Source organism: Argentina silus (genome assembly GCF_951799395.1).
Source record: "Argentina silus genome assembly, chromosome: 13".
Taxonomy (NCBI): Eukaryota; Metazoa; Chordata; class Actinopteri; order Argentiniformes; family Argentinidae; genus Argentina; species Argentina silus.
The window spans coordinates 6308150-6330711 of record NC_139667.1 but is presented as its reverse complement, the minus strand read 5'-3'; the positions used below and the strand labels follow the sequence as shown (position 1 = coordinate 6330711).

The 22562-nt window shown below is 42.7% G+C and overlaps 3 protein-coding genes across 5 annotated transcripts; 2 read left to right on the top strand and 1 right to left on the bottom strand.

Annotated features, from left to right (window-relative positions):
* Window positions 1-211: 211 nt before the first annotated feature.
* Window positions 212-1843, top strand: mrps26 (mitochondrial ribosomal protein S26). Its single transcript, XM_083682960.1, has 4 exons — window positions 212-570; window positions 863-1009; window positions 1118-1241; window positions 1456-1843. Exons 1-4 carry the CDS (start codon window positions 350-352, stop codon window positions 1585-1587), a joined length of 624 nt encoding a protein of 207 aa, XP_083539086.1. The 5' UTR covers window positions 212-349; the 3' UTR covers window positions 1588-1843.
* A 357-nt stretch (window positions 1844-2200) lies between these two features.
* Window positions 2201-6131, top strand: LOC310814470 (serine protease HTRA2, mitochondrial). 2 transcript variants are annotated; one of them, XM_083683896.1, is made up of 8 exons: window positions 2201-2857; window positions 3185-3332; window positions 3498-3692; window positions 3809-3841; window positions 4011-4119; window positions 4231-4300; window positions 4399-4494; window positions 4815-6131. In XM_083683896.1, the coding sequence occupies exons 1-8, from the start codon at window positions 2391-2393 to the stop codon at window positions 4978-4980; spliced, it is 1284 nt and encodes a 427-aa protein (XP_083540022.1). In that variant the 5' UTR covers window positions 2201-2390; the 3' UTR covers window positions 4981-6131. The 2 variants fall into 2 exon arrangements, with proteins under 2 accessions (XP_083540022.1, XP_083540021.1); XM_083683895.1 differs by having other exon boundaries at window positions 3128-3332.
* Window positions 6132-6269: 138 nt separating this feature from the next.
* On the bottom strand, window positions 6270-22179 carry loxl3b (lysyl oxidase-like 3b). 2 transcript variants are annotated; one of them, XM_083683894.1, is made up of 15 exons: window positions 21966-22179; window positions 19164-19485; window positions 18784-18947; window positions 17256-17476; window positions 11981-12173; window positions 11618-11798; window positions 9573-9727; window positions 8948-9118; window positions 8479-8634; window positions 8129-8288; window positions 7741-7984; window positions 7468-7583; window positions 7175-7311; window positions 6919-7030; window positions 6270-6814 (listed from the first exon to the last, which is right to left on the bottom strand). In XM_083683894.1, exons 2-15 carry the CDS (start codon window positions 19474-19476, stop codon window positions 6741-6743), a joined length of 2397 nt encoding a protein of 798 aa, XP_083540020.1. In that variant the 5' UTR covers window positions 19477-19485; window positions 21966-22179; the 3' UTR covers window positions 6270-6740. The 2 variants fall into 2 exon arrangements, with proteins under 2 accessions (XP_083540020.1, XP_083540019.1); XM_083683893.1 differs by lacking the exon at window positions 8479-8634.
* Between the last annotated feature and the right edge of the window lie 383 nt (window positions 22180-22562).

Here is a 22562-nt window from a genome sequence, read left to right as displayed (position 1 = left end):
GGTCGTTTGGTCACCAGAGCGCATGCACGTGTACACTATTTTGTTTTACCATTTCATGGATAGAACATTGCGCTTTTACTGGAGATTCTCAATGTTGAAGTCATTAAGTAACAGCGAGAGCAATATTTAGATTTAGACAGTAGATGGCAGCACGGACTCTATCGGCATAATTGACCCCAGCCTGCGAATGCTTCCTGGTTAAAGGACAAGAACAATATGGCTGCCAGCCTTCATATGGGGAGTTTCAATGTTGCTGTTTAGATGCATTGTATTGTAATGTTGTTACATAGTTGCTAGATTATATTTGCACTGAGAGAACAAGAGTAGGAAACATTCTTTCATCGTCGCTATGTTCCAAGTTATTACTAGAAGCCGCATCCCGACAATTCGCCTTCTCTCACCCAAGGGAGGCGTGCTTGTTGAGGCAGTCAGGGGTAGGAAGACCCGCAACGACCCGAAGGCCAAGTCAAAAGAGGGCCGAATCAAAGTACCATCTCCCATTGACCCAATTGAGCATGTGGTTCTCAAGGAAAGATTCACAGAGTATAACTTAATCATGAAGGCGCTTCGGTAAGTCTGAGCATCACTCACTGTTGACTTTTGGACGTGGTGGTCTCTAGCACAGCAGACTGGGTAGACCAAGATGATTTCTATATATATATATATATTTACACTTAACACTGTTGGTTGTTGCCTTAGTGCCTTGGCCTGAGGAAATAATATCCTAGTATAGAACCTTGCTGCTAACACCGTTTTAAACTGTACCTCAATGACATTACCTTTTTGGCTTCAACCAAACATGTGTAATGATGGTGTAGGACTGAGAACAGCACTAATATGTCCATGATTATTTGTGACACAGGCTGGAGTTCAAGGAGGAGATGCTGCGGAAGAGGTATGAGGAGGAGGTGGGCTCCCTGGCAGAGGAGAGGGCCAAGCAGGAGGCAGAGGAGCACCACTCTCTCATGGCCTTGAATAACGCAGAGAACCTCAGAATCCTCAAACTCAGGTGAGGAGCGTGCTCTTTGTGAAAGTCCTGCCCAGTTGACCTCCACCTGTCTGATGATGGAAGCACTGTTCTCTCTCACTCTCTGTGTTTCCCTGTCTATTTCCTCAGAGAACTGAGGGTCCAGAAAGAGCTTGAAGCAGCTGAACTCAAGAAGGCAGAAGCAGCCGTCCTGAAAGCGCAGGCATTGCAGGACTTCATCAATGAGAAAGAAAAGGAGATTTTGCAGTTGCAGGTATGCTTCTCAATTGGAATGTCATATTTTGGTCAGTGAACTTTGCCTTTTGCATGACGAAATATTCTTGTATAACACAACATAATAAATACTATCACTTACAATAATGCTGTGCATCCCAGATGGTGCTACTATGTGAAGATAACTAGGGAACTACTACGTTCTTTGCGTAGAAAAGCTGGATAGCTAACACACTTCTTACAATATGTTACAGGAGGAGGCAAAGAACTTCATCACCATGGAGAACTTGGATCAACGCATCGAGGAAGCCCTTGACAACCCACAGAACTACAATTTTGCCGTTGACAGAGAGGGTCGTGTGGTTAAGCGGACAGTGGTGGAGTGAGAGCGCTGGTGGACGTGTGAAGGTTTCAGAGGAGGAATGTTCTGGCCAGATTGCTGACTGTATCTCTTTCAGTTCTCATCATACAAGAAACAGTCTGCTCTGTGTGATTATTGTTATATATGTTTATGTCAGTTCCTCATCACAGTTGACATGTTCTCATGCCTCCACCAGTTCATTTGTCAGAAAACTGTCAAACTTCTATCTATGGACCTTGTAATGTCAACTTCTTTTCGTTATGTATGTAATAAATAATTATTATTAACTAGTGTTTCTGATCATTTCATATGATAATTTCTCTCTCTATGGTAAAATAATGTAGCTGGTTGTGTGCTTGGCATAATGAAGATATAAAGTGCTTGTTCATGTTATTGTTTGGGGGGGCAGTTGGAAACAGTGCTCTGTTGATACTCCTATTTGATTCATGAAAGTACACTTGTAGTGTTACTTTAAATCCTTGCGTCGAAGAATAACGGGTAAATAGTTGCCAGAACTTGGTACTGTGGCAAAAAGTGTTACCTTAGACTCATCATTATAAAACGCTGCTGATCTTGAATGCGCCTATGTAAGTCGATGCTGGACAGCGCATGTGCGAAGCATTTCCGGGTTACAGAATTGCCAGCCCGCTTTTCGTGTTGTGAATTATTTAGTATGTTCAGTGTTTTATTGTTTTTAGCTTTCTCCTCTTATAGACAGTGTTATACTGAGGTCAGAAAATGTTGTAGGTTCACAAGTAGAACAAATAGTATTGAATTGTTTGGATCAGGGTTGTGAATAAAGTTATTTCAGTGAACTGACGCAACATCATGACACTACATATGAATCGTCCTTTTCTCTGGATAATCAGGAGATATACCCAGGAACACTGCCGCAAATTGAACTTTTCGGCCGCAAGAAATCTAGGACGACTGTCTTCTGCTATCGATATAAGGAACCCAGGAGAATATGGAAACAGCTGTCATATAAACAGTATACCGTCCATATGGAGTACAGGAAGCGACAGGAGCAGTGGTTCTTCAGGTCGGACTAGTCTCCTCATGCCAGTTGCTATTTGTTTGGGACTTGGTAGTGCAGCAGTGTTGCACTGTAGACGAGATGACAACGTTTGCGAAGGGGGAGCTACATTCTGTGATTCAATTCTAGAACACATCCTGCCATCAGCCCAATGTGCCTCTCCTTACAAACCCGACACCCCACGACACAAATACAACTTCATTGCAGACGTGGTGGAAAAATCCACTCCAGCAGTCGTCTATATTGAAATAATTGGCCGGTAAGATTATGTCTCTTTTTTTGTAAAAATATAAGCAATAAGAGTGTTGCAGTGTTTGATTATTATCATCATACATTGTTGAATGTCAAAACGACACCCAGCCCCTACCACTTAATTTCAAGGCAGGGTGTATTTTTGCCATATTGCTCCCACCTATCCAATCCTTTCAGATTCACAGGAGTGCATACAGTACGGTAGGTGGGAGGAACAAGGGGTTTGATTTGGAATTCAGCACAAGACTAATTGTCTAACAAACCTCTTCTGTGGCAGGCACCCGTTTTCTGGTAGGGAAGTCCCCATCTCCAATGGTTCTGGGTTTATTATCAGTAGTGACGGACTCATCGTGACCAACGCCCATGTCGTGGCCAACAAGCGAGGTGTCCGCGTGAAGCTGACCAATGGGGCGACGTACACCGCCACCGTGCAAGACGTTGATCAGGCGGCGGACATTGCCACCATCAAAATCAGTGCCCAGGTAAGCGATTGGTCACCAGAAAATAGACACTCCGATAGAGGTGTATGAGCACATATTGAGCAGGCTGTCTCGACAGCTCAAGTTCAGTTATGTTCATTCTCTACCATGTTCTCCTAACCCATATGGATTTTGTATCAACTTGAGACTTGTCTTTCCCCCCTGCAGCATCCTCTGCCCACTCTGGCACTGGGGCGGTCGTCAGAAGTTCGGCAAGGAGAGTTTGTGGTTGCGATGGGAAGCCCGTTTTCCCTTCGCAACACCATCACATCAGGTATCGTCAGCTCTGTGCAGAGAGGCAGCAAGGAGCTGGGCCTGTCCAACGCCAACATGGACTACATCCAGACAGACGCAGCGATTGATGTGAGTCCACTGGTGTATTCATGGATTTGAATCAGAGCACCCTTTCAGTGAAGTGTCATCATCACTCACACATTTGTGATATGTTTAACAATGTGTGACTTGCTTATGTCTTGCAGTTTGGGAATTCCGGAGGACCTCTGATTAATTTGGTGAGTTACAAATCCTCACTCATGAGCAGACCAAAAGGTTAACCTTTAATATCCCACCTGTTCCTTTGATTAGTTCTGCTGAGGATGATGTGGTGGTGGTGATAACGAAAGCAGTGACAGGCCAAGATGGCCGTGGCATGCGTGCTCTCAACTCTGCGTTCTCCTACAGGACGGTGAGGTCATCGGCATAAACACTATGAAAGTCACTCCAGGGATCTCTTTCGCTATCCCCTCAGATCGCGTCAGGCTTTTCCTAGACAAGGCGGGGGACAAGAAGAGTGAGTACTTCACAAGGCGGACATGCAACACTCCACCTTGCACATAATACGCACTTATTTAACTAGTTCTGGGAGTGTTGAATTTGACGTATTTCATACGCCTCCCCCTAGAATCATGGTTTGGTGATTCAGAGGCCAAGCGGCGCTACATTGGCGTGATGATGTTGACCCTAACTCCGAGGTAACTGCCGGAAAATATGAAAGCTTAATGGTGATCCACTACTTAACTGTAGGATTAATGACTATGTTGTAATGTGGTAACTTCTCCCTTGCCTGCAGCATCATTGATGAGTTGAAGCTGAGGGACCCCTCCTTCCCAGATGTGACTCATGGAATCCTGATCCACCGGATCATCATGGGATCCCCAGCTGATAGGTGAGAACCATGAAATGTGAAATGAATGAAACAAGTGAAACTGCTGTTTACGGTAATACTAACAATGTCACATGCTGTCACAGCTGCTTCAGCTGTATCTATCGCTCACTATGAAGAGATTAGAGATCTTAGTCAAAAATGCATTAACCTTTGTTTGATTAAGCCTATGATAAAAAAAACAAAAATGAATGACCAGTTATCTGGCTGTCTGAAGAACATCAACTTTGTTCTCATTTACAAATACGGCGTATCAGTCTGAGCCTGCTTCAATGCTCGTTGTTGTAACTGGCAGTAAAGCAGGTTTAATCCTCGTCTCACAGGGCAGGCATGAAGCCAGGTGACGTGGTGCTGGAGATCAACGGCACCAAGGTGAACACCTCGGAGGAGATCTACAGCGCGGTGCGCACCAGCGACAGCATCGACATGGTGGTGAGGAGAGGTCAGGTCCTCCTCAAGTTACAGATGACCCCCGAGTTCACAGAGTGACCCTGTACAGTCAAACCCTGCCAGTGGAACTGGATACACAAGGAGGAAGAGGGGGATACTCTTATCGCCATGGATACAGTAAAGGGGGGAGGAATACGATCTGACAACATGCTCAGAGACGACAGTATCATTGTCAGGGTTGCTCCGCGCATGAGACAAACTGTTGGTTACACTATGGATTGTGATTTATGTCCCTCATAATTCTGTACTATGAAGACCGAGATGTATGTGCTAAATACTTTACTGTGAAGAGAGAGATCTGTGTCGCTGTTTGACAATACTGTTCTGTTAAAAGCACTGTACAAGTAAAATGTGATTCATTGGAAGCGTAATTCAAGTGGCTGAAGAACCATTGTGGCTCTGAAGGTTGTATGTCATACAGACCTATTTACTACAAGCCAAGATGTTGGCCTCTCCACATGTCAATGGACCCGTGGCAATTTGCTGTACACTGAGGTATTATTTGATGATAGGTATATATTACTTTATGGGCCAGTTTCACAGACAAGGCTTATGCCTAGTCCTTGACTAAAAAGCATCCTCAGTGGCAATTTGCTATTGAAAGTGTGAATTAGTCCAGGATTAGGTTTAGTCAGTGTGAATTAGTCCAGGATTAGGCTTAAGCCTTGTCTGTGAAACCGGCCCAATATGTATTGTTTAAGATGGGGTTATATCGTCATTATCATTGAAGACCGTATGCAACCATCTCAAAGGAATTTTGTGTAATGCACCACTTGGGTTTTTAATAAATGTATGAGTGCAGATTTATATACCCTTTGAAAGTGACTGTATAATAAAAAAAAACATATAAAAACCATATAAAACAAGTCACTTAGTCCATCAAGTCAGACACAGTACACACTTTCTTTCTTGATTGGTTTATTTGGGAAAGCAGGTACTGCATTTATTGACATATTTCTAATGTTTTATCATATGCGTAATCCTTAGCACCTTCAAATGGGCAATAAATACATTCACTTCTTGTGTGTGTATGTGTAAAAGCAGTTACAAACTATATGCAAATAAAGAGTTCCAAATAATATAAAACATCAGTAACACCAAGATGGTAAAATACCTGATAGCACAACCATGCTGTGCGGATAATGGATTTAGGTCACACACTTGAGATTCATAAAATGCACAATGTACCGGATATTCTATATAGATTTGCACTTATGATCAGGAACAATTTCATAGAAATACATCAGAGTTGGATAGATCTTTGGCAATGCCTCTGTTAATGCTAATACCTTTCAAAACAAAACAAAAAAGACAAATAGAGACGGATATAAAAATAAGACTTCATTTATAACTCATTACAAAACATTCATTAAAAGGTTGCACATCAGACAGTAATCATACAAAAAAAGACTAATTGCATGAAATCCTATAAAATATTCTGTCACAGAATGTAGCATATACTCACATTTGACCAAAAGACAGTACAAAATCGAAAATAGTCTGTTTGCAAAAAAATAAAGAGCACTGAGTATTCAAGTATAATAACTCTTTGACAAACACCAACACATTCACCATATATAACACGATAACATTGCAACAAAAGCATGGCTCCTTCACTTCCAGATTAGGACTGCTACCCTGTGGAATTTTGAGCATGATTTAGTGAGTTGGTTTGTTCTGATGTGATGTGGTGCATAGGGATTCTGATAGGTAGCTAGGTAATGGGGGATTGTAACACTTTTCAACCCTTCTTTGGTTACCACCCTGGTCTGGCAAGATTGAGCTGTCCATTATGGAGATTAGGAGATCTGGTTGTTCAGCTGCCCAGGGTACTTCTCAAACCTCCTCTCTGCCTCCTCGCTGAAGGCATCACCTGGACAGGAGCAACAACAGAGCAATCGGAGATGAGACACAATGAAGTTAAACTCGACTGATTATCCTTGGGACTATTTTTCGAATGATCAATCTGGATCTTACCGATATGGCAATCATGGAGCCAGATACGATGGCCGTCATACTTGCAGTTGCATTTCATGCCGTTATTAGTGAAGTCACTCTCTGCCACTTCGAAATTTGGATTGATCACAATCTGAAAGGATGGGGGAGCATAAAACATTTAATGTAGTTACATCTAAATATAGAATGGCTTAGTTTGTACATAATCAGTCACTTGAAGTGGCTCACTAGTGGCCTATTTGATCCCCACCCCAGGCCTACTGTACTATATGTCCACCTGTAGGATGTAGTTTCCTGGCTTGATGTCGGTGATGTCGATCCACTGGCAGTCAATGTCATGGCGGTACAAATCCCAGCATCCAACTGTGATGCCCTGCTCACCAAAGTTTGCACACTCGTACCGCTTAGAAATACCTGAAGACAACAGGTAAAACCAATAGGACATTTACTACCAATCATTTAACATCCTCATACAACCATACACTTTAACTGATGGATTCAACCAGTTCATGCTCTGACTGGATAGGATATCCCAACCCATATGGAGACCAAGTAAACCCCCAGACTCACTCTCTGGACACTCGCTGTCCTCCAGGCAAAAGCTGGCTTTGTGGCCGTCAGCCACCCTGGTCCCATTAGCAGACATCAGATCGTAGTGGGTGAATATGTCCATACTGTGGTAATGGCTAGGGAACATACAAACAGGGATTCATTGTACCTCTAAGTATTTGTTATTGTACAGTCTTGGCTATTGTGCTTTTTTTTAATCTGTGCTTTGGCCCATAAGACCTGTTAGTCGGCTTCAACTCATTATACTGTATAAAGCTAAGTTCCCATGGTTACCCGTGACAGGCGTGCCACACCCAGGAGTGTCGTCCAGCCTTGGGTCTGAAGTCTGCTCGGCCGATGTTGTGGATCTGGGAAGAGAAGCGGAGCAGACGACGGTGTCCGTAGGGCCAGTTGGCCTTGCTGGCAGACTTGGAGAGGCAGTCTTCCTCAGCGGCACAGTAGAGCATGTGCAAGGGACGGTCCTCAATGTATACTGTCTGCGCGACCAGGGGAGCGTTCAGGACCAGGTCAGACGCCGCTGAACACAGATAGGAGAGCAACGGTCCATCAACCATCGATAACCATTCATGAACCTTTAGAACCTTTAATCAATTTCAGTTGGCTACAATGTAATAACTTTAGCTGATACTTTATCTTTTACAGAGAGGGTTTTCTCACTCACTCTCGGAGCAGATGACCCCAGCAGAGAACTTAGCCGCCGCCTTCTGGCAGCTGACAGATTTGTGATGTTGGCAGTGAGTCAGGGACATCTCGCTCCCTGTGCACTTCACACCACTCAAGATCATCCCTGTTACATTACTGCTGTCCCAGTACCACGTTTCCTTGGAGAGGGTCAACAACACAAGTACAGACAAACACAAACACAGTGCATCCATTAGGAAACAAGAACGTTTTCTGTATGTGAGCAATAGAAGTCTGCGTATGTGTGTTCCTAAAGCAGTTCAATTACAAGTTAAGTTGCTATGGAATTAGCCAAAGGCTTTATTTATTTTTTCTTCCAGTCTTACTTACATTAATGGCATGCATGGAGTAGCCCAACCCTAGCTGCCTGCACACGACCATGGCTTCCTTTGTGGTCCAGCCTGCGCTGCACACTGTGCCCCATTTGGACCCAACCTGCACTTCAACCCGACCCTCATAATGCGTCCGGCCGCCAACTATCCGGATCTGCAGAGAGGCCCTATGGGACGTCAATGAAAGGCAACTTCCTGTCCTGTCTGTGCCCTGTCTGTGCCCTGTCTGTGTCCTGTCTGTGTCCTGTCTGTGCTCTGTACACAGCCCTGAGGGACAGTGGTTTGCAACTGCAGCAATAGCTCTCGGGTTAGGCATGGGGCAGGTTGTCACATGGTTTGTAACCAATGTGAAGTCGCCACCTGGCAGGGTATGAGTGGCTTACCCTCCCCCAGCAACGGGGTTGGTTGAAGGTCCATGCACTGTAGTACAGCACATGGTTACCCATGTTAGTGGGTTAATAACCTACTTGCAGGCCATGGTTAGCGTAGCCCAGCCCCAACTGCCTGCAGGTCACCATGGCCTCCTTGGTGCTCCAGCCCTCTCCACAGATCAGTCCCCAGCTCTGGGTCCCGTTATCGTCGGTGTTCATCACCTCCACGCGCCCCTCGTAGCGCGTGCGCCCCCCTGTGAGGCGGATCTGTGTGGGGCAGAGGGGTTAGGAAGCGCGGAGCAGAGCACGGGGCATGGGAGAGTATGACCTGGCCGAATACAGGAGGTTTAACCAGGCATACTGTGAGTTAGGGGTTTCTGAAGCTCTTTGTTTGGTTTAGAAGACGGCATGTGCTGTTTGATGAGAGTGAAAGATGTAAGACATGTTCCATGTGCAATTATACATGTGGGTTTTCATCTCCCATTACAGTACAACAGTACAACTAACAACAAAGTTATTTTCTGCAAACATGTTTGCGCCGTCATAGAGTGTTCACTTTTACCAAATCTGATCAAAAAACACTTTATAATAAAGATTGAATCGATTTTTTTACTTAATCATGCCCTTGGTTTGTCAACTGTGATCAACACTGCATTGAATGATGTATAAGACAAACCAAATCATCTCTATAAAACATGAGATAAGCAGGTAATGTTCTGACCGAGGTCTCCAGGGCCATGTAGGGAGTGTTGCATCTCACAGCTGCGTCCTCTAGATGCTGGCAGTCCTCCGATGTGATGTTCTTATACGGACAGTTCCAGATGGTCTTCTCCAGACCCAGACACTTGACTTCATTCATGTAGATGGGACCCATTCCTACAAACAGACACATCCAGACACAACGCAGACATTATCATATACAGTATCATGATGCATCAAAACACACTGCATTCAAAACAAAACCACATCAAGAGAAAATCAAGATGCATCATACTGTACATTGTATAATGCTGGATCAGAGTAGATATTCCCGTCTGGATATTTTGTATAATGCTGGATCAGAGTAGATATTCCTGTCTGGATATTTTGTCTTTCTCTCTTTTACTCTTTTGTCTTTCTTTTTTTACTCTCTGAGCTGATACTTCAGCAACTGCTTGCCACTAATTACTCAACTTTTTTCCAAATCTAATTCTTCCAGTAGTACATGTTTAAACGTTCAATAAATGACCCCTTCATCTTCCCTCTCTCTGTTTGATCATGTCACTCAAAAATTCCAAGACATAAATATTTATTAAAAAAAAGGGGTGGTCTAACATCTGACTGCACACCAGGTATGTAACTCCCTCAAAGAGATTCTATGACGAACTTCTTTAACCACCTTCTCTCTGCAGTAACACGCATTCACACACAGAAACAGACATCCACATCCAGCCTTTCAGAGCCCTGCCCTAGAAAGGCTGATTGTTTCTCTCAGTTCAGGACTTCAACCCAGCTTGCATACACACTGCACACACCTCCATGTTTTGAGGGAGAATTATTAATGAGAGGCAAACAGCACACTACCTTATTCATCTTGAACTTCCATGGCTTGTGTTGGCTGTTCTGAACATTCACGACATTCTGAATGATTTTGGTTTTGGAGCCACATTTTAAGTTATTTTCCAGCAGGCAGCATTTCTCTGGCATAAACTCATTAGGACAAGACAGCTAGGACCCTGACTAGATGTATTGTAGCTACAATCCATGGCTTATTCAGTCGGTAGCCTGCATCACACAGATCATGACGTTCTATTTACATAAATACTAAGCGTCTAACCGATGGGAACTATTTGCTCTCCACTTGGATCCTATTGGTTAATATCACACTGAAAGCTGAGGGCTTACAGGGCTTACAGCCGTTCCAAACATAATCAAGTTTCATGAAGTTTCAGTGAGACTTTCATCTCTCATTTCTCTGTTCCCTTTGTTTTCTCAGTGTAGCCCAAGCAACAAAACCTTTGAAGAATTTCCCCCTGTGGTTGAAAGCCAATCAGATGTGGTCTGAGGGAGATGACCTCAGATTAGACCAGCAGGATATAGACAGCTGATGACTGATAAGTGCTAGCCACAGCCACAGACCACTGGCTGTTTTTAAAGCAGATCTGTCTCCATCTGGGAGACAGTCTTTCTTGTTGGACACATTTATGATGTCTGATAGAGTCTGTCTCTGGGCAGACAGGCTTTTTGGTCTACAAGAGATATGCACTGGAGTGCATGGTAGTGAACAATGAACATACTTCTTGAAGAAGAAACGGCCGGAAATATCAAACAAACAAACAATGAATCAATACAACATTCAATCCAATATGCATGGATTTCTACACTGAATTATATGATCCTGTGTATGCCTCATAATCATTTGTATGAATCATTGCCACATTGAGATTTTTTTACATTTACATTTTTGACATTTAGCAGACGCTTTTATCCAAAGCGACTTACAAGTACATTTGTCTAAAGTAAGTGAATCGATACATCAGCCATCATAAGAAAAAAAATATGCTAAGACCAGGTGCCCTTGGCAGTCACAATGCTAGAAGGAAGGAAGGATTACTTTTTTTCTTCTTTTTTTTTATTTTTACATTAACAGTAGAGGAACTGTACAGAGGGGTAGCGGAGGGGTGAAGAGGTCTTTAGGAGGGACAGTCAAGATGTAGCCTTGCTGTGATTTCCTGTGACCTTTATTTCATAAGGTAAAAAATGTATGAATAAAAAAGGGCTGCTCACCTTGGCCCATGCGTGCCCCTGTCAAGGCCTCCTTGGCACTGCCGAAGCCCAGTTCCCTGCACACCACACTGGCTGACTGCAAGCTCCAACGATCGTCACACACCGTACCCCACTGATTGTTCTTCAACACCTCCACACGGCCCTCTCCTACTTTAGCACCCCCCTTCAGTCTCACGGTTCTCTACAGAGAGGGACACCAAAATGCAGAATTAGGTGACTGTGTAACGTTATCTTACTGCACTGAGCTGTACTAGATGGAGAAGTGTTGTGTGAAGAATACATGCTATGTCAGTAACAAACCTATGCCCTGCCTTTGAGACGCAAACACACAGATACTTTACTGTACTTTACCGTGTACTTTACCGTCGTTTTGAGTTTCTTCTTCATGAACTGTGGCCCTGGTACACAGCTGACAACAACTGGCATGCCCCCTTCACATGTGGACGAGGCATTCGCCCTGTTGAACTCCAGGGGGCAGGCTGCCAGGTGCACCTCCGTGCCGGTGCAGGCCACAGAGTGGATGTGGTAGTGGTTCTTCTGCCTCTCGGCGTACAGCCTGGCGAGGGAAGGAGGAAGGAGGAAGGAGGGGGGGGGGGCGGATGATATATGGTTGAGAGGAAGGAGGATGTAGTCTGGACACACAAAACTGGAGCACCAAACCATTTAGCTCTTACTGTAGAAAGTAATGTGGTCCTCTGTGGCTCAGTTGGTCGAGCATGGCGCTAACAACGCTTAGGTTGTGGGTTTGATTCCTGCTGGGACCATATATACTGAAATGTATGCACTCACTGCAATGTAAGTCACTTTGGATAAAAGAGTCAGCTAAATGGCATATATATTATATTATTAAGTCACAACGCTATTGTTAAGATTATTAACATTTGTGGCACTTTTCAGTTCTTCAGGATACAAATCCATACATAATGCAACTGCTATTTATTTTGTTTTAGTGTCTGGTTGTTGTTTGATATTGCCGGCCGTTTCTGTTCACCCAAGCGCACACATTTACAATAAAATACATTACATTGTTAATGTGTTTCAAGTCTTGAAACATCAAAACAACAATTTCCAAGTAACTTTTGAACAACAGAAATGTTCAGCTCTGGCAAAGTAGCGCCGTTGGATGGAAAACCACCGCTAAATGTCTGTTACGCAGCCCACTGGCTCGGCTCCTTGCCTCTTGTACAATCATGTACACGTGTATTCCTCAAAACAAGTATGTGGCCCACATTCATTCAAACCTTGTTTAAGTTTATGCAGTATTTTTTGTAATCAGCCTTGTGTCTTTTTTCTGAGATCTAGAGACACTTGTGAAGCGAAACTGTCTGGTACGTTTGCCATACCCAGAACCATTCGGAAATGTCACTTCATCTGGAATCATCTGCTTCCTCCACCTGAGAACAAGTCCATTTATGTACAGACACTTGTGAAGGGAAACTGTCTGGTACGTTTGCCATACCCAGAACCATTCGGAAATTTCACTTGACTTAACAGAAATGAGAAGTGTTTGTCTGAGCCCTGCTGTACATCTAGGAACTCACTTTCAAATACCTGAACAGGACAGATTTATGTACATTGACCCGATGCCCAGGTGCGGGAAAGAATCAAACTGCCCACAGATGAAGGCAACCATTTTAATATGTGAGGTCATTGAGGGTGGTTGAGATGGCAGAAGGAAATGTCTGCTTTTGCTTTTTACCCAGATTACCTTTTGTTAGCCCCAGAGTTGCTCTGTTTAGACTTAGAGTTAGCTTTAGCTTTGGATGTCTGCCTGCAAGGTAAATATTATGCAAAGAGAGAAGGTTCAACATATAAAAACTTAGCAACAGTACATGACTCACACATGCACAGTAGGTCACAATGAAAAGCAAGCTAACAAACAGTGTGACAGTCTGGCAGAGCATTACAACACGTTACATGACTATAAGGTTACTAGGATGCGCATGTTGATTAGGAGTACTATAAACTACTGTTGCCCACATTATGTTAATGTGGTCCAACTAAAAGATGCAATGAAAGAAGCATAAATGTGAACCTCATGAGACAACATTGATTTGTTTCCCTTATGACATTTCTTTCCTTTGGGTGATAGAGGGTGTGGGACCAGGTTTGATAAAAAGCTGACATCATCAAGCATAGTAGGCTATGTCTTTATGTTGTATTCCTGAATCTCGTATAATGGAAAGAGACTGTGCCAAAGATAATGCCATATGGGAAACCTACTGATGCACTAATCATAAATGCACAGTCAAATATTGGAGGCCAGAATGCAAACATCTGCTACATAAAATGGGCATTCAAAACACAAAATTATAATTCACAGCTGCTTTTGTCTTAGATGACTTGAAGATGGAAAATAGAGTTTTGCATTTTCAATCAAGCGCGTCATGTGCAGTCTGTGCCATTAGATTCTTTGAGCAGCATTCATGATGAGGCAGGGTTGCCTAACCTTGTTCCTGGAGGGTTCCATCTGTGTATTAAAACTACATTTGAATGAGAAAATCCAACCAACCTGATGATAATTCAAACTGAACACTAATGGCAGAATCCTGAATTGAGATCCGCCTGCAGACTCAATGTATGCAAATCTCACATTGACATCAATGCATGATTAACATTATAGTGAAGTCGAGCTATGCACGCCGATCTGTAATTAGGATTCCGGCCTAACCCTCCAGAACAGGTATACGGCAGATGTGAATTAGAGTTAGATCAAAACACACACACACACCCACACACTAATTAGTTTGGTTATGAGAAAAGCTACAGTATTATTTTCTGTGACTACAGGAAACCCACTGTCCGAAGCACAGTCTTTAGGGGAAGAATGACTGTGGGTTCTCCCCTCAGAATATACCTGCCACCAGCTGAAAGATTAACCTTTGGTTTAGAGACTCTCTCTGCTGCTCTCTTTATGACACGTCTGCAACGGTGAAACAGCAAAATCCCATCACACAGAGACTGTGGTATGGAAAGACATCAAACACGTACGCACACTCACACACACACACACTCACACACACACACACACACACACACACACACACACACACACACACACACACACACACACACACACACACTCTGGGATCACTGTGGAGCAAATTAAATTAGCAGGCCAGTAGGGTGGGCTTCAGTGAAGAACCAACATTTTTGACATTCCGCGGGTCCATGGTTGTGTAAGTGTATCAGGTAATACATTGTATTAGGGAATTTCTATCTCAATTCGTTGGACAGTTCTATTCAAGTATTCTATTCAACGTCTGGTATGTGAGTAAAATCCCTGTGAAAAACAAAATGCAATGCTGGACGACAACAAGCTCCCTTTGCAAATAATATTCATCTGTAAGTAGGTGTTGGCCCTTCATTCTCATTATAAAGCCAAAATACCAGAAATCTACAGTAAGTGTGTGTAAAACAAAAAGGTATGAGGAAAATCAACCAAAAACAGATTTTATGGACACAATGGAAATACCATCAGTTGTTATACTACACTTTTTAAACTACCTTCGGATCATTCCTGTACACAGGCCAGCCAATAAAATCTGATAGATTTTTCTTACGAAACTGTTATGAAATGACCTCAGTTTTCTTTTTCCTAGTTCGTCCTTTGTGAAGCCTACAGTATTATACCAATTACCCAGGTGTCTTTCTATCAAACTATCTATGAACTATAGGCAGGTCTACAGACTAATCATAGGTGCTTATTAACACACACTTTATGTGCCTTAACTTCATGGAAAATAGCCTATTATTGTTATTTCCGTTTTCTGAAACATTTGCTTAAAATGGCAACTACATGTTGTATTTGGTAAAGCCCATGTTTTTTCCTCAATCCCAAATATCATACCTGTCCATGAAAAGGTCTCAGACACATCATGGTGATGTAGAAACCTGTCCAAGACCGGGGAGGACCTCGTAGTGTGAGTGAGTGTTCAGACAGACAGGAAGCCAGACAAGTAGACAAACAGACTGATATAATCTCCATAGGAGGGGGAAGGGGATCAGAAAAGGGGTAGCATGAACTCCTTCTCCATGTGGACATGTGGAATTCAATGGCACTCCTCTGACCGCCTGAACTCTCAGAATCTTGGAATGCGGAAAATGCCAATTAATCATTCCTCGGGTTTTCTTGTTGACTGTTTTAAAAGGACCTCATACAATTAAAGACACCATTGATTATTGGCTGGTAATGTGTATAGTATTCAAAACAGCTTTTTTCTGCCTCAGATAACATTCTCTCTCTCATATCATTGAGCAATGCACTGGGCTACTGTACAAGGCTCAATCTATGAAAGCATCTTGCTAAACTGTAATGAACATTGTACTCCTGAAGAACAGAGTCTTCTGTGGAATGTGAAACAATGAGCCACTTCATCAACTTAGATTAGTAACACTTGTAAGTGACCTCACTCAGTCTGTTTGAAATTCATCCTGAGGTACAGCAGATTCACTTTAAACTTCAAGCTGTCCTTCCTCTCCTACACCTGCAGTTTGATAATACAGAACAATTTGACTATTGATGCTTGTTGGTTGGCTAGACTCCACTTGTTGCAGTCTGTGTGTCCTGGAGATCCAGACCACCCCCCCCCCGAACCCTGCCATTGCCTTGAGTCACAGTCTTCACACACGACTGAGAGAAGACACACATTTCCCCTCGTACTACTGTGAACCATCTGCACGAGAGGAAGAAAAGCCTTCCACTGGAGGAAGGCCCGGAATGCCGAGCTCTGCTCTCATATTGAAAGGTTATATCGGGGACGGAAACTTGTGGGCTTAGATATCAGCCCACCCACAGAATCAGTTTCCTCATATTCCATAACATAGTTATGTTTCATAACATATTACATATTACATAATATTCTGTTATTCCTATCTCCATATTAGTACAATTATACACACATGGAGATCTACAGTATAATATTGCAGTAAATGGAAATGCAGGGTAATATTGTATAATATTTTGTCTTCAATAACATATTCTGATCATATCATTGTGTATGCCAAAACAGTATTAATAAGAGAGGTCACTGTACATTTAGAGTATCCTAACAAGTATTTTGTGACTTGGACCAACCATCATTAGAAGGGACAATGACAATGTTTGTCAGTGACAGTGAGCCAAGCAATGTTGATTTGACAACCCAAGGGATGAGGTAAACATGGTGGTAGGAAATGTTCCACCACTGCAGACAATTAGCTGGCATTCCTGCGCTCTCTCCAATAAATAAACAAACAAAACAGAACAAAGAACACCCAGACAAGCACTGTATCTGTCTTCTATCTATCTCAGAAAAAGAAAAACAACTCTCTCTCAAATACTTCTGTGGTTTCGCTGTGCATGATTGTAGTACTGGCGTTCAGCTCAAATGTCAGTTCTTGTCATCGTCATAGTTACTGCTGTTTTTTTCTAACAAAGCCCAAGAGTTGCCATACCATTTGTGGTTTGGTAAAGCTGTAATTATGTCTCTCTACCACATGAGTTAAAACTAAGGACATGTAAAGTCCAGACAGGCTACTGAAAACATCTCCAAGTGAAGAAATACACCACTACTCTCTCAATGTTCACATAAATATTGAGCAAAAAAGACCACATGGACTGTATTTATCAGGATAGGAGTGATCCACTCTAACTTACTTGTAGAAGTTCTTGTTCACCTTTCTCTCATGAGGGAATCCCATCATACCACAGATGACACGGGTGTTTTTGGGGGTCCAGCCCACATCACAGATCTGCACCCACACGTCCTTGTGCTTCACCTCCACCACGCCCTCTGTGATGGGCATCTTCCTCTTTGCCATGGCAACCACAGGCCGCAGACGCAGCTCCTCCACCTTGTTCTCATCTATAGTTTGCGCCTGTTTGGGGGACACGTTAGAAGAAGTCACTCTGTGTGTGGGGTGTGACAGAACACACTCCCAAATGGATGAAGTAAGATTAACAATAACATTTATGAGGTCCATGTTATACACTTCTGATCCCATTAAAAGGGAGAGTTTGAGACTTATCTTAAATACTGGTGGATATGTTTTCACCACCGGCAACTGTCTTGTTACTGTAGATCTCTCTCTGGTTCCCAGCTCTGCTTTGAGTCAGTTCATTGTGAGTGGGTGGAAGAAGACTTGGCTGCACTCTTGGTTTGTTGTCTGGCTGCCACATTTAACAGAGACTGACTCAAACACAGGAAGACGGAGAGGAGGAGGAATTCAGCTTACGAAATTACAAATTTTCTCCCCCTCATCTGTCTAATTTGTGTGAAAGCTCTTTTTTAAAGAGGCCTAGGTGTCCTATCGAGGTAGGAAAGACCATCTGTCCAATTACATTGCAGAATAAAACTCCCAAGTCTTTCCAGGTTGTGAGAGCAAGCCCCAGTCTAACCCTGCTCACCTGAAAGCACACTTGATATAGGGCAACATAGAGGGCAAATGGAAACGCATAAGCAGCTGACAGCAACTGTGCTTTCTCAGTCCAAGTGTAATTCGGATTTTATCAATCCATAAAGAACAGGCTAGCAACATATTCTCTTAAATGGGTCTCTGTCGGGTTAAATTACAGTTCACAACCTACAAAAATAATACATGAACCCAGACAGTAGACCTGGCAGAATTCCTAATACAAATGGTTCCAAATTAGCACACATGGTATATAGTAGAGGCAGCTAATTGACACCACATGTCTTCTACGGGTAGTTAGACACAGGTGGTATTGCATCTGTGCGTTAAATGCTGACTATGTGGTTTTAGGCTTTATAGACTCCATAGGAAGGGTCAAAATGGGGTCGTGGTCATGGGAAGTGCTCCTGTAGCACAACAGCATTTATAGCCATATAACTGAACCATAACCTGTATAACTTAATAACTTACCAGGTGAATGTAAGAATAGAGCATGTGGCTTAACCCATACACATTGTGTATGGAGATACAGCATATGTGTCTTATTGTATAGGCCATACTTTGTCTGTATATGAATATGATGACGACATATCCTTAGGTCTTCACTACTTTAACTATAGGTGGGTTGTTAGGCTGAAGTACAACGCCGTTAGACCCAGACTGATAAAAACCCAGCTAATAAATCCAATAAAACGACATAGTGTTGAAAACCAGTGAATGACTCAGGGCACTGCCACTGTGCACGATACATGAAACCCATCATGGCGTCTTACATCAATGACGTTGGAGTCCACAAAGCCAGGCAGCCTTTCGTCTTTGCACACCACGCCGGCGTCCTCGTCGTGAGTGCAGTCACTGTTGCCCCAGCCCCGAGACTTGCACAACTCAATGCTCCTCTCGCCTCCGTTGCAGTTCACATTATCCAGCCAGATCTTCCCTGTACAGAGAACACTCTATTATCCCACCGCGTGGCCATAAAATGACATTGCTAATGCTCTCTTGAACCTGTTTCATCACTATTCATGTGTGAACATGAAGCTGTGCATGCTAATTGTAGACACCAACACCCCCACCGATGGATCCTAATATCTCAACGCTTATAAGCGGTGTTACATGTAATAAATGTGTTAGATGACGGTTATATCACTCTCACCTAGGCCCTTGCCGTACTTGGCACTGTGGGTCCAGCCTGTGGCAGAGACAAAGCCCAGCTGGCGGCAGAGCACATTTGCATTGGCCAGTGAGAAGTCGTCATCACAGATGGTTCCCCACTCGCCCTTGTAGAATATCTCAATACGTCCCTCGTTGTGCTTTCGGGGGTATCCGACAAGTCTAAACTTCAGGCGGTCATTCTGTGGCTGGGCAGAGGGTGTGGCAGTGGCCGTGGTCTGGGCCAGGCAGGCAGGTAGCCACATGCCAAACAGGAGGCCGATGGCACAATGTTGCCAACGTCTAGAGTTTTCCATCCCCCACACCTGCAGGTACAATAACAGGAAAGGTGAGCATAAGGGTTAATGTCCTGTCAGTAAGAGATTGATTAACAGCTGAATTCCCAAGTGATGCACCAGTATTAAACTATGTTTAAAGTTACAGTGGTTGAGGATATAGATCTGCATGACAGTCTGTCTAGCAAAGGGACAAACTTTTCTCAGTGCTGAAACCATGTAGGTTAAACAAAGGGACTGAAAATATGCAAAACACATGGTTGACTTCCTCTATGAGCATGAGGATTGATGCAAGAACACAGAGCAGTTCCAACTCTTTGATTTAAAGCAGCTGCTGAATGTCTACTTGCCTGTAATGGGGGAAAGAATAACATGGGGCATTTCAAAATATAGCATGCTCAATAACAGGAAAACTGATCTTACTACAATAACAAATCATAAGATTAGCAAAAGTTGATTAAAATGAATGGCTAACTGAAACACTAATAATAAAGTGATATCAACATCCGGCTGCCAGAAACTCAGTATGCCAAATATCTGACTACTAAGTCTGGTATTTGAACTCTGACCTGCCTAAACTAGCCAATCCCTGACGCTTAGAGATGCCTTTGTTTCTCACAAACTGCTAGCAGCAGCGCACAACTATGTGGTGTCTAGGGTGTGCATACTACTGACATAACATCTAAGCTTCCAAAACATGTCTTCATCTGTCGAGGGCTAAAAGCAACTGTGTCTTGGGGGGTGTTCTTCTACTAACACACAGCCCAGCAGTGCCCTGTAAACCTCAAACACAGTTTCCCCTTCCTAAACATGACTGACTTCATCACCTAAGCCCCAATTTCAAAGCTTACATGGCTACACCACCACACACTCTCCACGCTGGACCAGAGACCCTTCATACCGATGTGCTCATGGGTCAAGTTGTGTGAAAGGACCAAGTCAACCAGGCAGCGATTCGCTGGGTCAGCGTAGCCCTGCTGTGACTTTGGTACACGGGCCTCTTTTCCTAACATGACACCATTAAACTACTGCCAGCTATAGCTCCCTACTTTGACTTGCTCTGTCTAAAAACCCTAAACATGCACCAGACCCAAATCGATTCAACATTTTCTTTCAGATTTCACCTTTTAGCTGTTGTCCTGTCAAATTCACCACTCATGGATACATTTTCACTCAGAGAACAAAGCTCACAGTGTCCGGTGATACCTGTCTGATTGGCTAGATACTCTCATACATTATTGGAGTAGAGGAGTACCCTTCATGCCCTTGGAATATCAATAACATCATTCAGGCATTTGATGAAATAAAATCTTTTACAACCGTAGAGAGGCATTAGATGGAATAATCATTTGGCTGAGATTTTAGGGGAAAAAGACTAATGGAAGAAATATCATTTTTTTTATTGTCAGCAGTAAGGGTAGAGCTCAAATGGTTTAGATTAGTTAAACAATAAGGAATACAAATGAAAACCACATGGTAATGGAATTAAAATCAAATCATCCATCATCACCAATGAATGTCAGGCTTAGGTCTTTAGAGGTGAAAAAAGTTATATTGGGGCTCCTTGTCTTTCTTGTGCCATTGGATTCCATAAGTAGGCCCTACTTAAGGGAGTACCGCAGAACAGACTGTAAAAATGCAAGGGACTGAATGAATCAGATCAAGGTCCTCCTTAAGGGAACATCTTGGAAATAATATGAAACAGACTAGACTGAACTTCTGTGAAAGCAATTCAGACTCTGACTGCATTTACTGACTGGAACACACAGTAAGATCTTTCCTTCATTAGAGCATTCCGCAGCATGACATTTTCAATGTTGTCCTTCACCCCAGATTCAATGCAATGATTATCTCCTGAGTCCAACATTGAATGACATGGAATGTTAGATCTTGACAGCAAATCGGGTATTAGGATGTGCTGTAAGCCTACTTGGGGAATCATCTGTTCAAGCAGGCTACAATGATGGATTTAAGACATTAAAGCACTAGGACAATTTATAACATATTTTCTAATTAAGTTTTAACCCTTATTGACACAATGAATAATAACAGCCTATATGACAACTGCCTAATGACAACACCACTTAATTCCTCGGAAAAAAGGAACTAATCGAATTTTATATTTTCAATCGACTAGACCGCAAATTGAATGGTATTGAGGTGTCCAGTACAGGTCATAATCGAAAACAGACACGCTATAACTAAGACAGATCACTTCAACTCACATATTTTATGAGGCTAATATTCCAATAATGCAAAGGGTCAATTATCAAAAAGAGAAGTTATGTTTGCTGCTCATCCTCAACTATGGAAATATGCAGTAAGCTTGTCCTCATACATTTTCAACATAATTCCGTTGTGTATAGATAACCTACTGCACACCTACAGTTCAGAATATATCTGAACTTTGTAGGTAACAGATTGTAAAGATCCCATCATTACCCAGACGATCGCTTTATTGCCTCGATATTCATGCACACAAAAGACGCGCAAGGTATTATTTCACTTACCTGTTTATTGTCCGTCTATTAGCTCTATAACGGTTTCAGTAGATTCCAGGAGTTTTGAATTTGTTTGTTCAAAAGTCACAAAACAAATACAAACATTTTTTTTATTATTTTTTTTATCAAAACCAAAGTCGTCTTAATTCATCTCCCCATATACGTTGTTTACGGGACAGAGGTCTACCTAATAGCCAATTATGCCTTTCACCCTTTTGTCTGTAAATTGCCAGCTGTACAGCCAAAAGAAAAGGGGAAGAGAAGGTGGAGCTGAGTCGTGGACTTCTGCACGTCTTTAAAAGGGGCAGGATTTTTCCCTGGAAAGAAAGACACTAACTCTTTCATGGATGGTTCTAAGAGCTTTTCCACTCAGGCAAGAGAACGTTTTGATAATAAGAATACAGTTTATTTGCATATTTGTTTAAAGCCAACAAATATCTAAAGCTTAGTGCCACGATGGAAAAATAGATATACCTTCTAAATATTCAGAAGTTATATCTTTTCAATATGTTAAATACATAATCTGCATTTTTCCAAACGTATTTGGACGTTCTTGCAGTTAAAACGGTCTCATCTTGCATATACACTGCTGCATGACCATTATGC

Excerpts from the sequence above, each read along its gene's own strand:
- loxl3b (XM_083683894.1), bottom strand. The coding sequence starts at position 19,476 with ATGGAAAACTCTAGACGTTGGCAACATTGTGCCATCGGCCTCCTGTTT. Across the intron at positions 8,635-8,947 it reads ACGCTAACCATGGCCTGCAA|ATCCGGATAGTTGGCGGCCG; the intron begins GTAGGTTATTAA and ends GCCTCTCTGCAG. Across the intron at positions 7,584-7,740 it reads GTGTGGCACGCCTGTCACGG|CCATTACCACAGTATGGACA; the intron begins GTAACCATGGGA and ends TATGTTCCCTAG.
- LOC310814470 (XM_083683895.1), top strand. The coding sequence starts at position 2,391 with ATGACACTACATATGAATCGTCCTTTTCTCTGGATAATCAGGAGATAT. Across the intron at positions 3,693-3,808 it reads AGACAGACGCAGCGATTGAT|TTTGGGAATTCCGGAGGACC; the intron begins GTGAGTCCACTG and ends TATGTCTTGCAG. Across the intron at positions 4,301-4,398 it reads ATGTTGACCCTAACTCCGAG|CATCATTGATGAGTTGAAGC; the intron begins GTAACTGCCGGA and ends CCTTGCCTGCAG.
- mrps26 (XM_083682960.1), top strand. The coding sequence starts at position 350 with ATGTTCCAAGTTATTACTAGAAGCCGCATCCCGACAATTCGCCTTCTC. Across the intron at positions 1,010-1,117 it reads CTCAGAATCCTCAAACTCAG|AGAACTGAGGGTCCAGAAAG; the intron begins GTGAGGAGCGTG and ends CTATTTCCTCAG. Across the intron at positions 1,242-1,455 it reads AGGAGATTTTGCAGTTGCAG|GAGGAGGCAAAGAACTTCAT; the intron begins GTATGCTTCTCA and ends AATATGTTACAG.